This window comes from Perna viridis, chromosome 7 (assembly GCF_037379345.1).
Source record: "Perna viridis isolate PV_CMFRI_1.1 ecotype Kerala chromosome 7, ASM3737934v1, whole genome shotgun sequence".
Lineage (NCBI taxonomy): Eukaryota > Metazoa > Mollusca > Bivalvia > Mytilida > Mytilidae > Perna > Perna viridis.
This window is the reverse complement of record NC_142451.1, coordinates 43,882,103-43,898,678: the sequence shown is the minus strand read 5'-3', so window position 1 is coordinate 43,898,678 and position 16,576 is coordinate 43,882,103. Positions and strand designations below refer to the sequence as shown.

General features: G+C 32.6%; 2 protein-coding genes across 3 annotated transcripts in view; one reads left to right on the top strand and one right to left on the bottom strand.

Moving 5' to 3' along the window:
• Positions 1-1,340: 1,340 nt before the first annotated feature.
• LOC148612843 (uncharacterized) lies at positions 1,341-14,222 on the bottom strand. 2 transcript variants are annotated; one of them, XM_088594665.1, is made up of 5 exons: positions 14,035-14,209; positions 9,092-9,161; positions 8,123-8,321; positions 5,706-5,821; positions 1,341-4,297 (listed from the first exon to the last, which is right to left on the bottom strand). In XM_088594665.1, exons 1-5 carry the CDS (start codon positions 14,050-14,052, stop codon positions 4,143-4,145), a joined length of 558 nt encoding a protein of 185 aa, XP_088450791.1. In that variant the 5' UTR covers positions 14,053-14,209; the 3' UTR covers positions 1,341-4,142. The 2 variants fall into 2 exon arrangements, with proteins under 2 accessions (XP_088450791.1, XP_088450792.1); XM_088594666.1 differs by having other exon boundaries at positions 4,000-4,297; positions 9,092-9,162; positions 14,134-14,222.
• A 96-nt stretch (positions 14,223-14,318) lies between these two features.
• Positions 14,319-16,576, top strand: part of LOC148612842 (abnormal spindle-like microcephaly-associated protein homolog) — a 30,602-nt gene continuing 28,344 nt past the window's right edge. The window contains exon 1 of the mRNA XM_088594663.1: positions 14,319-15,007. Within this exon, the coding sequence (XP_088450789.1) occupies positions 14,435-15,007 (573 nt within the window). The 5' untranslated portion in view covers positions 14,319-14,434. The remainder of the gene's footprint in view (positions 15,008-16,576) is intronic.

Sequence of the window (16,576 nt, the reverse complement as noted above, 5' to 3'; positions counted from 1 at the left end):
CGATAACGTTCACACGTATTTTGAATTCGCTTTACTTCACACGCATTGAAACGTTTAATCACACTCTGGTTTTAAGAATTCGCTTTCTCTGAAATTTACACGGCATTTTAATGTGAAAAAAAAATGTGCATATATTGAAAATATGTGCTAACAAACACACGATGATGACGCAGTCCAAAAATGTTATGGGTCTTGTTTTTTTTCTTCTAAAAATGTATAAAAATATTAAAAATTTGCACAGTATGCAAACCATTCCTTTATCATTGGTATGAGTAGCTAAGTCCCTGTCCAGCTTTTTTTTTTAAAATTTTTACTTTCATTATAAATTGTCCAAACCTCTCTTCCAATTGACATTTTAATCAGATATAGAGTTGATACAAAAATGATGTTTTCTCAACAAGAGTGACATTCTACTCCAAACAGATGATACAAGAGTAATCAAGGGAACAAGGCTATAGCGGCAATCAAAAGAATGCAATCCTGGGACAAAGACAAGACATGGAAAACAGACATACACAACAAAGAACATTAAGTAACTAAAATCATACATACAAAGTAACAAGAGCAAATGAGCAACTCGGACTCCACTAAAAACTGGAAGCATGGACCTGGTGCACTGGTAGGGTAAGTGTCCTCTGCTTTTCTAGAAACACCCACAAAGTTGCTCATAAAAAGTCCTTCACCTCAAGTTCTTTGTGGTAGATACCATGTATCAAATCCCCGAAATCAGGATTGTTAATACGCAATCTATATAGCGGAAACTGAGATTAAAGGATCTAGCTAAACGATATTCTTTCTTTCGGATAAGATCGGCTATAAAGTCAGCCTCATTGAAGGAATAAGTAGGAAGATACCACACTTGGAGAAGCACCATTCTGACTCTGTATCAACCAATTATCACTCTCATTTCTTAATCAAGTGGAACTACTCTGAAAAAAAACAAACTTTGCAGAAGCCAACAACAGTCAATGAAGAAAGGCAGGTATACTTACTATTTCCCAAATGACAATTACGCATTGAATATAGCAGTAGATCCCTGTTTGTGATTGAACCATGCAGGGTTTCAGGTTAGGGGAGGGGGTGATTATAGAGTTAAGTACAACAACTCTGCAGAAGTATACTTAAATGCAATGTAAAGTAAGCAAAATAATTAGGGATGGGAGGCAGAATTTGTGAAAAATCAAGATTTTATTAAAAAAAATTTGATCCCCAATTTTAGAGAGGGTGTACATCCATCCTCCCATCCTTGGATCTGCACCTCTGAACCCACTGCCCTGCTCTATCCTTATTATGCCTACCATTAGGCCATACTCCTAGGAAATTTAAATAATCCACTACTATTTACTGCTGACTTCTTTTATTAGATATGCTCTAGTTAAATATAAGATATAAATGACTAGTAGAAAAATCTCCCAACATTTTGCCATTATAATTGTCATGGATCTACAAATTAAGTACAACCTATTTGTCTTCATTTTTTAATTTGTTTCCACTTTTGGTAAAATTGTACATAAAAATTCTTTCTAACAAAAAAAAAAAGACAATTTGTCAAAATATCACTTGCCTTGGGTAAAAGGAAATTTGAATTCTGGATATTCCAAATCTTTTAACAAAGTGTTTGAATTTGGAATTATTTTGTAATTTAGAAAATAACCAAAAGTAAATTTGTAAAACTAACCCTTACTGAGAGGATTAGTCATGCTAGCATGTCTAAGGGGTAGGGTCAGTAGGATAATTAAAGTCAAGGAAACTTACTAAACCCCCTTAGTTATGACAGCATGACCAACCCTCTTGGTAGGGGTAAGTTTTACAAATACTTTTTTTACTTATTTTCTCATATCCAAAAACAATAATACCTTGTTTTTATTATTACTGTAGTGAGTAGACAATTATTAATAAGAACAGTACATAATTATGTATAAATCATTATAATCATCTCCTCCTTGAATGTAACAGGTATCTTATTTCACCCCCCCCTTTTTTTTGTCAACTTTTTGTTTTTAAAGTACATGTACATTTACATAGATTATCCAATAGATGGTAAAATTCAATTTTTCATCATGCAACTTTCACAGGTATGTTTCTTGAATGTGGACATAATTTCTGGATGTAAATATGTCTAAAAAAAACATCAAAATTCACAATTCTAAGCAGCTTTTGTAAAATGAGGTATAATCATGACACCATTTTGACATAATTACAATGAGCTAAAGCCATACAACATGGTTATTTCTGGAGGTTATCACATATAAATACTTGGTTAATGCAATAAAATCTGTTTTTTTTTCCATCATGTCCAACACCTTAAAGACATTTTCCCCAATCTGATTCTTTGATAGAGAAGTATTTAAACCCACTGAAGTAGAATAAACATTTCCAATGAAAGGACAAAGTACACTAAGTGATATGTTTGGCCCCCTACTAGGCTGAAAACATGATAAAAAATTGTTACCAGTCTGTATTTTTGTTAAGGATTTAATGCAGTACAAGAAGATTACCATATTTTAGCACTTGTTGAATTATCCCGTCAAATGTAGTTAAAATTTGGTACAATTGATACAATTGATATTTTTTTTTCAACTCTCTGATGCCTGTGCCAAGGTACCCAACCAAACAAAATTGATAAAATAGGCAAAAATGCTTCAGAATATCAAAATATCACATTGGTCTACATTGGCACAGACACTTGTATTTTACTTCAAATGGGCAATTTACTTCCTGGTTTTGTAAAATATAAGAAGAATCAGCTATTTTGAGCAAATATTTTGTGACTTAAATATGCAGTACAGACAAAGTGAAAATAAAGACAATTACTCTAAAGGTATAGCGCTTTTGTTTAGCAAGGAAAAGTTTGCTGTGACTTAAACATCATTTTTCAAGAAATTAAGGGGGCCAAATTCACCCATAAATGTACCTCAACCTTTGTACTCTCAGGCATTCTAAAATTGTGGGAACCTCAACAGAAATTTAATCACATGTCAGTTAAAGTGTACCATTATCAACCTTTGCTTTGAATGGAAGACAGACAATTATTATTAGATATTATATAGACAGCATTGATTATTGCTGTTGACACACTGGATAAACAAAAACAGAAAATTACTACAAATGTAATAATTTTTTCATGGTGTACTTATTTTTCACTATTTTCACAAGGACGGATATGGACCAAAAATAGTACAAGTGAAATTTTATTTTTTATATATAAAGATTCAAACTGTTTTAAAAGTAGCACTCCACATAAAAATCAAGCAAAATGTGATTCATGGTTGGAAAGCATACATATTTTTATTTTTGATATTTTGTTTAAAATGTCATAGTAAAGTAACATATGGCTTTTCATAAAACCCTTGTTCATAGGGAGATAAAAATTATATAGAATACACTGTAGAATTCAAAGTTAAGGGAGATAACTCTGTAAATAACACTAAAATACAATAGAAACTGTTGGGTTTTCAATGTAAATCATCTCCCAAGAGCAGATTGGTGGGAATGAATAATTATACATTTAATCATATAGTCCTAGAAAGCAGCTTAATAACAAAAATAAAAATGTGTAGCCTTTTTGGGGGTGTATCACATTTTACAGAATTTGCTTGATTCTTATAAAGAGTACTACTTAAAACCTTGAAATACATTCACTTGACAAAATCTTCAAATATTAGCAACCGTGAAATTTAATCCATTTACAGTACTTGAAACAGTCAAATAAAAAATGAAACAACACATAGTAATCTCAAACAAAATTTGTGACACCAGATACAATTGGTCAACTTGCATGTACAAGAACAAGTTGTACATGTATAAAAGGAATGCCCCTTGTAGACAAACCCACTTTATTTACATGTAGCACATAAATACATGTATGTTTAAACAAAATGGAATGAACAAAAAAGCAAAACAATACTAAATACATAAGTTACAAAGTAAACTGGCACATATCCTGAATTTGCATATATCATTAACTGCTGAATATTTATGAAGTATTCTTTCATCTGATGCTCATGAACTATTTCTTCAATGCAGCAATATCACAGAGAAAATTATGTTCCTGCACAGCACCACCTGCTGAGAATGAATGTTCCACTTCCTTTTTTATGATATGGAATATTGATAAGGCACAATAAGACATATTTTCCCAATCACATTCCACTAAAATCTGGCTCTGGGTTCTCAGTAATAGTATTAATCTGAACAGTACTGTTACTATTACTGGGGATCACTGGAGCTGCTGTTGGATACCTCAACTGTATGGACATTTTGAAAGTTCCAAAAACAAAATGGCCCACCCCAGCACCTGAAAAAAGATAAATTAACATATGGCACAAGAGTTTTGAAGAATAAAAGAAACCAATTTCAAGTCAAAGTAACTCCAATGTTTCAGGGATATTTAGCCAACTGTTGCCATGGCAACTGACAGTAAAATGATGAAATTTTGTGTTTTTTTCATTTTCTGGTGGTCATATGCCAACATTGAAGGTATAACAGAAATTGGTCACCATGTTAAAAGTGAAAAAAATGCCTTCAAAACTTGACTGGTTTTGGCAAACATTGGTATAAAACCTGTAGAAGCTGATAGAAAAAGCTTTCCTATTATCTCAAACCTTGAAAATCATACAGACATTATATGACTTACCTTCTTGAACTGACAATCCAATTCATACATATGACTTATCTGCTAGTACTGATACTCCAATCCAGACATTATATGACTTTCCTGCTACAACTGACACTCCAATGCAGACAGGAGATGATTTGCCTGCTAATACTGACACTCCAATCCAGACATTATATGACCTTCCTGCAAAATGACACTTTGATCCAGACATTGCATGACTTTCTTGCTAGAACAGACAGTCTAATCCATATTTTTTCATGACTTACTTTCTAGAACTGACACTCCAATCAGACATGATGTGACTTACCCACTAGGACTGACACTCCAATCCAGACATTATATGACCTTCCTGCAAGTTGACACTCTGATCCAGACATTATATGACTTTCTTGCTAGAAAGGACAGTCTAATCCATATTTTTCATGACTTACCTACTAGAACTAACACTCCAATGCAGACAGATGACTTCCCTGCTAGTACTGACACTCCAATTCAGACATTATATGACCTTCCTGCAAGTTGACACTTTGATCCAGACAATGTATGACTTTCTCGCTAGAACAGACAGTCTAATCCATATTTTTTCATGACTTACCTTCTAGAACTGACACTCCAATCCAGACATGATGTGACTTACCCACTAGGACTGACACTCCAATCCAGACATTATACGAAAGAGTAATCAAGGGAACCAAGGTTATAGCGGTAATCAAAAGAATGTAATCCAGGGACAAAGACCAGACACGGAAAACACACAACAAACAACACAAAGCAACCAAAACCATACATACAATGTAACAAAAGTAAATGAGCAACTCGGACTCCACCAAAAACCGGGAGCATGGACCAGGTGCACAGGTAGGGTAAGCGTCCTTCCTGCAAGTTGACACTCTGATCCAGACATTGTATGACTCTCTTGCTACCAGACAGTCTAATCCATATTTTTCATGACTTACCTACTAGAAATAATACTAAAATCCTGACATGATGTGACTTACCCACTAGAACTTACACTAAATCCTGACATCATGTGACTTACCAGTACCCACTAGAACTGACACTAAAATCCTGACATGATGTGACTTACCCACTAGAACTGAAACTCCGATCCAGACATTATATGACATCACAGCCAACATGATCAGGAATGCTACTAAGACATTGAGTGTGTGTGCAAGGAATGCCAAACAATGGTATTTCACCCTGAAATGTTAGATAGTATAGTAGAAATAATTAATAGAATGATTTGCAAGGTCAGCTTGATTGCAGAAGTTGAACTGTGAACAGTTGAGGCAGTTACAGGCACACCATTCAAGCTTGATGCAGCTCTAAATTTTGATTGCTATCAAAGATCTGACACATCATAAGAAATTGACTAGAATCAAAGTGGGCCTTCTTTGGCCTCTTATTCCTCAAAGATTCCAGTCCCAACTCCAAAAACTAATCCCATTCTTCCTTGGGTAAAGAGATCCACTCACATCACTCAAGTTATTATCCGGACAGCAGGAAAATGCTTGTTTCTAGCCCCTTTTAGGCCCTTCCTTCATTCCTTCATAATCAGTTTCAGTCACAATCCAAAATTTTTTGGTGGTATGTCACCTTGTAGTGAAATTTCAAACTCAACTTGTAGTCTAGAAATGATGGAAAGGTATGTTTCTGGCCCCTTTTTACCCCTCATTCCAAAATGACACATCCTTAATTCAGCGTATAAAAGAACTCTAATCATACAACACATTAACCCTATTGAAATTGGTAAAGAAATAAGCTATCAATTACGATTTTCTTAAATAAACTATGTACAATCCCAACCTTCCTTTCTTTAATATGGAACCTTGAAGTACAAATTTACAGTGATCCATGAACCCATGTTATCATCTTCAACCAAGAAAATGCTTTATTTTTTTAGTTCGCTTTGACATCATGTGATACCCATGATAATGTAATCTTTTGAGCTTATAACCTCACATTTCATTGGAGAAAAGTGATAGCAACTGTGAAATTCAAGGCTCCATTAGAGTCATTGGTGTCTAGAATATTTTCAATCACATTTATTTATTGAATTATGAATAATTTTTATCTATTGAATAATTGGAAATAGCTTACTTGTTGAACCAATAACTAATTGAATTACAAAACGTAGCACAGTTTTCACACAATTGAACTGTTCACCAAACAAAATTGAAATGAACAAAGCGAAAAAATGTGTCCATGATCTTTTTTTAAAGATAGTACTTGTTACTCTTATTCCTAAATAATTATGGTAAGAAATCTTAAAATAATTCCCAGCCTTAAATATAAATAATACTCAGGTCTTGGTTTCATAAAAAATCTCAATTGATTTACCTTAAACCCTTACTCAACCCATATTCCAACCAACCAGATGGTTTGAAATCATAAGTTTGTGGAAAACTTGTTAAAATTATAATCAGGCCAGATCCTACCCCTGATACTTGAACTATTAATGATAACTAATAAACTGGCCCTAATTGAAAAAAAAAAGCATGAGGCCAAGCTTAGTCAAGAACTCTTCCCTTAAAAGCAACAACTTTTTTCAAAATGTGAAATAAAGATCTTCACTACAACCTCCACTTAAACACCAGAAAACAAATTTTTCCGCTGTCCAGAAAAATAAATTAAGACATCAGACAACCAATACCAGTTTTTGATGAACAATCATTCTCAGTAAAACCAATTTTCTCAGAAAAAAATAAAATGATTGTGACATTTACATAATTGTGTTCTTTAATGCTTTCGGCACATAATTTGGAACCATTTTCCCCCAATAATCCCTTTGGAAATGTCAATTGTGAGGTTAAATTATATACTTGTTAGCTGCAACACTTTAATGCTGGCTACAATAGTGGAATATTAGTGATATCCAATATTACAGGAAAAATTGTTGTAATCAGCTTCAATAATGTCAAAATGAATTGAATTTTCAATCTTAACATCTAATATGACAAAAAATTACACGGTTCTTATAAAATAATAGGAATCAAACAACCAAAATGATTTCAGGAATGTATTAGCAATTGTTTAAAGAAGACGAAAAAAATTTAATTCTACCAATACATGTATTTTGTTCTGTTATATTTCTGAAAATATTTTACCAGGGAACATGTCATTTTTTCCTAATGCTCTTAAGTTTCAACATTAGAGAGAAACCATCTGATATATATTTTTTTTTTTTTGAAGGGGGGTGGGGGGGGCTAATATCAAATTTCAATCCCGTTTTTTTATTTTAAGAAAATTCAGGCCCTGTATTTTTTGGAATATATACAAAAAATATTAGGGCAATAATAGATCCAGTCTTTTTTATTTTTTCTTATGGCCTGTCCTGGCTTTTTATTTCTTGGAAATTTCAATGCTGCCTTTTTATTTCAAATTGATCCTAGCCAACCCCCCCCCCCCACCCAAAAAAAAAAAAAAAACCAAAAAAAAACAAATGGTAGTTCCCTTATAGTTCGTTCAGTTCTGAAATACAGTATTGTTTATTTGCTGTACCTCCTTTTACGTATGCTATCAAGAGATGATGGAATTGATAACGATGAAAATAATGGAGCTGTATCTGTATTTTGTGTGTCTGTCAATCCATATGTAAGTGGGTGCTGCCTAACTCTTGCCTCGAAATACAGAAACAGAATTCTAGATCCTTCCAAACAAAAGGTAGATAATCCAATAACAATGCAGGCACATATCAAATCTGAAAATAAACTTAATCAATAAAATGAAGTCACTGCCAAGGTTTAACAAATGGAAATGACAAAAAAATACGTCCATCATAAAACTTCAATGCAAAGTACCAGACAGGCACTTTCAGATATGAAAACACATAAACAAATTTGCAAACCTTTTTCCATCAAAGATCAATATATTATAATATAGGGTTCATTGTTGATATGGTTGTCCAATGGCCTATGAAAGTAAAATACTATTTAGATGTGTGATTCAGCTAAATTATACTTTCCCAAAACAAAAAAAAAACAATCATATTTTGTGTATTTTTCAATATGCTTCTACCTTAGGCAACCTAGCCTTTGGGTAACTAAAATTTTCATTCACTTGATCACTAGTTTAACATCATACATGTACTGTCATGATGGATCACCAGTACAGCAAAAATATTGAATGAAGGATTATTTTTTACCATTTTTATTTTATGTATTGCAGGCATTCATATATCATTCTGAAAGAATGTTACATTTCAGACACAGATTCAGGCATGGGTGCATCTGGTGAGTGATCCCCCTACCATTTCCAGAAATTGGGAAAACATATCTTTTTGTATAAAATCTTAATTTTTTACAAATTCTACCTCCAAAAAGTTTTTTGCCTTGTTTTGTTTGGCATTTTATTCTATTAGCCCCCACACCCCACCCTGAAAACCTGTATCTGCCCCTCCATTTAAATATTCTGAAAACCTATAAAAGCACAATCTACTTCCTAAATTAAGTCTCTTCATTCACTACTTACCAAATGTGCTGCTTATTTTCAAATGATGAAAAAGTAAATTATCTATGGCAGTATTCGTAGTAAAATATTCCTGAAAAATATAATTATTCCTGTGATACTACTGGGACTATTTAACAACCAAATACATTGAGTATCAGAATGTTCATGTTTAATTCTTGTAATATTTTTATGTCAAAATACTTAGTTCCATTCTTTAGTGATCTTTGTTCTTTTTTATAGAAACAATTTTTTTCTATTTTATAATCTTGTAAACTTGCAAACAACAAAATCTTACTTTGTGTAAAATTAAATTGAATAAGTACAATGTAATAAACTAGAGGCTCTAAAGAGCCTGAATCACTCATCTGGCTTGATAAGCAACATTCTGTTTTTTTGTAAAAGTGTCCATGTTTTTCCTTTGATAAAGACTCCTAATAGAAAAGAGAACAGATATGGTGAAATGCAACAAATACACCATCGTATAACCCCTATAAAAATTTTTATTACTAACAGAAATCACCAAAAAGTCTTCAATAAGTGTAAACACACCTTCAAGTAAGCTCTGAAAGGCCCTGACAACAAAAGTAATAAAAGCCATTGTAACGAAACGATGGCTTTTTTTCAAAATAAACTAAAAAGAAAAATAATGACACAAAGACATAATAATGACCAACACTGGCATTGGGTAGAAATCATTCATTTTTACCAATTATCATGCTGCAAACGCAGCAGACAACTTGGAAATAGTAGACAAAATCAGATCAAGGCAATGTAATTCACCAAAAAAGTGCTTCATTCATAAATAATTTGTTGAAATTTGAATTTGATATCACAAAGCAAAACATTGTGTGGTAATAACCAATGTACTGATCAGTAGGTTAACATCATCTACATGAACATGATGGATCTCCACTACAGTCAAGATATTGAATGCAGGATTATTTTGATCTTGAACTTGATATCACAAACAATAAATTGTGTGGTGATAACCAACACATGCTCATACCTTAAGGAACAATAATATATATATAAATATTCATTAAATTCTGTCCAGTAGTTTCTGGGGAAAAGATTTTTGAAAGAAATAACATTAAAAATAGCAAAAAGAAACGCACAAGAGACTCCCAGGAGCCTGAATCGCTCACCTAGTTAAATTTTGCCTTTCAAGGACAATAAATCTAACAAGATGTTGTCCAACAATATTGGCTCATGAAGACTTTGGTAGGCCTTATCATAAGGATTATTTCAGCAATAGAAATTTTCTTTCTATCTATCATAGTTTTTGAAATATTGGCTGAAAATTGAAAAAAAAACCCATCATTTTTCACCTTTCAAGGGCAATAACTCTTACAAGGAGATGTCTGACAAATTTTAATCCTGGAAGCTTTTGTAGGCCATATAATAAGGATCCTTTCAGCAAATGAAAGAATTTGGCTTAACCTTACGGTTTTGGAGATATATGAGAAAAACTACCATCTGACCTCTATGTCCTATTTTAGTAACAGTGGCCATGTTTTCTGACAGATCAGAGTACATCACATCAATTCTATGCAGAATACCCCAAGGCATATTCATACCAAGTTTTGTTCCAGTTGGTCAAGTAGTGTGAGAGGAGAAGATTTTTGAAAGAAATAACATTAAAAATAGCAAAAGAAGGTAAAAAAAGGGCAATAACTCAAACATGGCTTATCAGATTAAAATGAAAACTACACCACAGATAGATATCACCATACTGAACACCAAAAGTCAAAATTTGACTAAACCTAACAGTTTTGGGGATATATGCGAAAAATTACTGTATGACCCCTATATTCTATTTTTAGTAATGGTGGCCATGTTTTGCAACAGAACAAAAATGCCCACATCAGTTCTATGCAGGTTATCCTGAGGAACATTAATGTCAAGTGTGGTTCCAATTAGTCAAGTAGTGTCACAGGAGAAGGGTTTTGAAAAATTGTTAACGACGACGGACACCAAGTGATAGCAATAGCTCACATGGCCTTTGGCCAAGTGCCAAAAAGGGCAATAACTCCAACATGGCTTAACAGATTACCGATAACACGAAAACATGACCACAATTAGATTTCGCCGTATTTGTCCCATATCAGTTTAACCTAACAGTTTTGGAGATATATGGGAAAAACTTCTGTCTGATCGTTATGCTTTATTTTTAGAAACGGAGGCCATGATTTTTGACAGATCAAATAACCCCATAAAAGTTCTATGCAGAATACCCTAAGGAACATTCATACCAAGTTTGGTTCTAATTGATCTAGTAGTTTCACAGGAGAAGAGTCTTGAAAAATTATTAACGATGGACAACAACAACAGATGCCAAGTGATGGCAATAGCTCACCTGGCCAAAGACCTAAAAAAACGAAAAATTAATTCTCCTAAATTCTCCTACATTAACAAATCTTCACAATCATCAACATAATCACATACATATCTAATTACAGAAAAAAGGTTCATTTAAACATAAATCAGTGAAAAAACATCCCACACAGGCAAAACACAGAATACAAAAACAATTAAGGTTCTTCAAACACCATAAATGTTATTAACAAGCAATTTGTTAGGCACCATTTATCCACTATCTGACCCTTTTTGAAAAATGATAGTACAGTTCTTTTTCTTAAAACATGCAATGAAATATACTAACCTGATCTGAGGATTTTTCTTTGTATAGACTGGCAGAACATCTGATTTTTAAGGTATTATTCAATTTTTGCCATGTTATTGTATAGAATTATTGAATTTGACTACACATATTTTTTAAATTATAATATTCATGATGTCCCTGCATTTTATCCCAATTACAAGCGGTCAGTGTATTTTGAAAACACATTGTAATTAACATAACCACACATATCTCGTTCATATAAGAAGTCCTACTGGGATTTACAGCATATCAGATTTGCATTGAGAGATTATCATATCTTATGCTATACGTTTATTTAAAAGAGACTGTTGAACAATTTCAGCTTCCCCCCCAAAAAATTAAGATAAATCCTATAAATGTATTTGTTTTTATTCATCACAGGTAAGACTTATAAATTTATCATAAATTTATGAAAGGGTGGGTTGCTTACTAATTTTAGGGTATGGCTCTGGCCTTGATCCCTTAATCTCAGTGTTTTCCCTGGGATTTTATGTTGATTGGCCCATTGGGATCAAGCCATTCAAGGGGTAAAGCCCCTTCGACAAAAACAATTTTAACATTTTCTCTTAAGTTTGGAAGCCATCTCCTATAAATGTATTGGTTTTTATTCATCACAGGTAAGAATTATAAATTTATCATAAATTTATGAAAGGGTGGGTTGCTTACTAATTTTATGGTATGGCTCTGGCCTTGATCCCTTAATCTCAGTGTTTTCCCTGGGATTTTATGTTGATTGGCCCATTGGGATCAAGCCATTCAAGGGGTAAAGCCCCTTCGACAAAAACAATTTTAACATTTTCTCCTGCCTTCCATTTTGTGGTGCATATGTTATTATGGTTTTTTCATAATTCTATTAAGTTTTGTAATGGAAAATTTGAAAATTTAGCAATTTGTCAAGAGTTTATATGATCATGCAAAAATTTTTTTTTTTATTTAATGACTTGAATCATTTCAGTAATTAATTTTTTGAAATGATTCCTCCAAACAAATCCTTTTTTTGGTTGCATGTTTTTTTTATTTACATAGAATTTCATCAACCTTTAATTAATTGTGGAATTGTACGGATCTACATAACTTGAACCTAAGATACCTTTAGATTTCATTTAAGACAATAAAGCAAGAAAAGATCAGATGTTTTTGAAATTGATCATACTAAAAAAACATATGAAATCATGCCATAAATTTGAAAATCGAAACTGTACTCATAAACAAAAGCATGAATTTAGACTTTTAAAAAATGAACTAGTTTCTGAGATGCACTGTCTAGAGCAAATTAATAAGCAACAACTCTAATAAAAAAAAAAATATAGCATGGAAGTATTTCACTGTTTGGTGACAAAACACTCACAAATTTCATGAAGGAAATCACACTTGATAGACATTTGATGTGGCATTTCAGAAAAAAACTAAACATTGACAATGTCGCATTTTGAGAATTAATGTCTCAATTCCTTGATTCCAAGTACCAAAACTATCCTACCTCTGTTTTAATACAGAATGTAGAATCACATCTATCAAACTTGATCTTAAAAAATTGCAGACAATGGAAAACATTTCTGGTGAACCTACTTATAAATTATACTCCTAGTACATGTATTTTGGATTTCAAATTTAATGGAGAAGACCATGTTATTGTGCAAGTCATAAATATCAAAACTAAGCTGTTAAATATTCATGAAAATTAAATTTAAATATGATAATTTCCCTTTCTTAACTAATTAATCGCTATTTATAATAAGGGGATTTGAATTTCCCGTCTGACCATGATCGATTGAGCTGTGACGTCACGGAGTCAGTTTGTAAAGTGAAAGTAAATAGGTAATGGATTACAACTTTCAAAAAAAAAATGCAAACTTGGGACTTTCCCCCTATAATTTCAATCCAAAATATACTGAAGAATAGATTGACACACAATGCGTAAGCAAATGTTAGACAACATTGATGAACTGCGGGATTTGCAACTACAAAGCTAGTATGTCCGAGGAAAATCTTATGAGTTTTCGTGTTGCTGGTCAAAAAACGTTTTTAATAAATCTCTTTTATCATTTGATCGGACTCTATCAGCAAAAATCAATAAACTTTGCTTATGATCTTCTTCCAGATAAAAGAGTTCTGTAGGATACAAAAAACGTATATTTCAAAGTTTTCGAATTTTAAATAGCCTTGTGCATTTTATAAAAGTGCATTTTGAGTTAAAGGTTTTTTATTTTTGTTTACATTGGTATGATCTATCATAAGGGCCTAACTTAATGTAAAGATTTCCCTTTAAAAAAAAGAGGTTTGTAAACATTGTTAAACCTACAGGCATCATATGCATCATTTTGAATGTCTTGTGTAATCTATATGATCACAATATCTTCGAACAGCATTTTATCAGTTAAAAATAAAGAGTCAGTGTATCATTTGTTGAAACAACTAGTAATTCCATACGATCATAGCTGACATTTGTGATTCATCTTGTTTTACCATGTGACATTCTTCATTTTGATGATCATGTGACATGACGTAAAAATTTTGCAAAATCATTTTTGATTGGTTAAGTGTTTGCTAGATGGTATTTCATTGGATAGTTTTTGAACGGCACGAAATACGACTTCGAAAAACACAACAGAGAAGCTGGGTGCAAGAAAATAGACAACAGGATGTTTATGGCATATAACATGTTCTTAGTATAAAAAAATTGAAACATTTATCAGGTAGTCATGTCGGGTGATGTACCTGTTACTTGTGGGTCTCCAAATATAGACGCAATTTGGCAATCGTTAGATGCTTTTGGAGGAGATAGAGTAGCCTCTTCCACTCCAAATGGACCAGCAACGGAGACACGTCCATCTCGTAGGAAGAGTAGGAAATCATGGTTCGATAAGCCTCCAACAAAGTATGAAATCGCTGTTGAGAAGAAGCGTCGTTCTAAAGGTAGAAAGAGTGATGTAGAAGATGAAGTGCTAACGCTTACACATTTCACCAAACCACCAAAAATAGGATTTGGGATTCTAAAACCTGGACAAAACAAAGTTAGAAACTTGCTAATTAGAAATCCCCATGAATATGAACAAACTGTGAAAGTTGAAAAATTCCCTCACAAGAAGAATTTCTCTGTAGATATGCTAGAATTTACTGTTGGTGCAAAGGAAACTTTACATTTTGAGATCACGTGGAATCCAGAAGAAGAAGGCAATTTCAGGGAAATGATTTTATTTGTGGTAGACAACTCCTACCGGCTGCAGAGTTTTGTATTTGGTTCTGTTGAAGCACCACCCAAGAAAAAAGTCATAGTTTGTATTTCTTATGTACAAAATTTAGTTTCTTGTAACATATTCAACTGGTGAACCACTCTCACAAATTAGGTATAATAAATCCATTTTGGGTATTACATCCAAAATACATATATAGGTTACATCAACTTACATGTATGTGTATATTTTTCAAGTTAAATAGTTACAGGGTTGTAAAATTTGTTTGTGCAATGTATAAGGTAATTCTAAGTAACTAATGTTTCACTTTATACATGTACATGTAAATGTAGCAATTTTTTCTGTGCCTTCATGGTTTTAGAGATTTACCCCAACATACAAACATGTAAAGTCATGGTTCAGAGTGATTGTTCTCCACTGAAAATTTAAGAATAAATAAAAGGTGTTGCTATGAAAAATAGAACTTTTACACTTGATAAGATATTATAAATGCATTCATGGGTTAACAATACTTTTAATATATTATTTTTCGCAGTTTCAAAAATGATTAGTTTTACAAAAATGTACATATTGTTACAAATCAATTTTATGGGTTCAATTTATCATGGTTTTCTTTTCAATCCAAATTTAGCAAAAATTAAGGTAGTTTCCAGTAATACATGTACCTCAACTCTCTCTGTGACATTCAGGGTTTGACACTAAGTTTACACCTAAATTAAATGTACATGTGATCCTGTACATGTACATGTACATATGATTATGTATGTGTGAGGTGGTGGTTCTGAAGGCTGCAAAATGGCTCAAATTTTTAAGGTGTGCCTCTCAGCGAGGCATTTTTTTTTTCAAATAAGATTATTTCAAATTGCTTTTTTAAGGGATGAAGATGTGAGTCACTCCGCATTTGCACACACCAATCTCAGTATTATGACAAATGACTGTAAAAACTTGAGTTGGTTCAAAGTGAAAATTTCATAATGATACTCAATTAGGGACTAAAGCTAAGTGATGAATCTTCCACATGGCCACAAGTATGAAGAATAAAACATACGTTGCCAATGAATTTCATACAGATATATAAAAGACAAAATTTTGATTGTATCTCAAACTTTTTTACTGTTATTTGCATTTCTTATATGGCTACTTCTGTACAAAGTTTCAGATACATGTACAAAATGTACCGGTAGTCTTAAAGACTACTGTTACATGCAGTGTCAAACCCTGATATTTGCATATTCCATTTGGAAGAGTGGTCTCAATCTGTTTATCACAATAACAATAATAAAACCTGATCTGTTATTTGGATTGCATTTGCCAGTGCACGGTGAAAAGTATGACACCTTTAACTTTACTTGTCAAGTGGTATAGATGGTAAATTATTAGTAATTTTTTGCTGATTTAATTTTCTTCCTAAGGGTGTGATATTTAATCAGTAACAAAAGCTCTTAAAAAAATTGTAATTAACTTAGAAAATACATTGTATAGCATCTTTTTCCTAATTGTGTCTGCTAACCCATTGTTCATGTTACAAAATCAGAAATATGAGAAAAAGATAATTTGAGTTGGTATTATCCACATGTACTTGTACTTGCTGTTTGTTTAACAATGCACACCATAGTTTAGTGACAATATAAGGAAAGTGTCCATGAGAAA

Coding starts and splice junctions, on each gene's coding strand:
- LOC148612843 (XM_088594665.1), bottom strand. Junction 8,322..9,091: donor GAAAATAAGCAGCACATTTG/GTAAGTAGTGAA, acceptor GTTTATTTTCAG/ATTTGATATGTGCCTGCATT. Junction 5,822..8,122: donor GATAGCATACGTAAAAGGAG/GTACAGCAAATA, acceptor CTAACATTTCAG/GGTGAAATACCATTGTTTGG.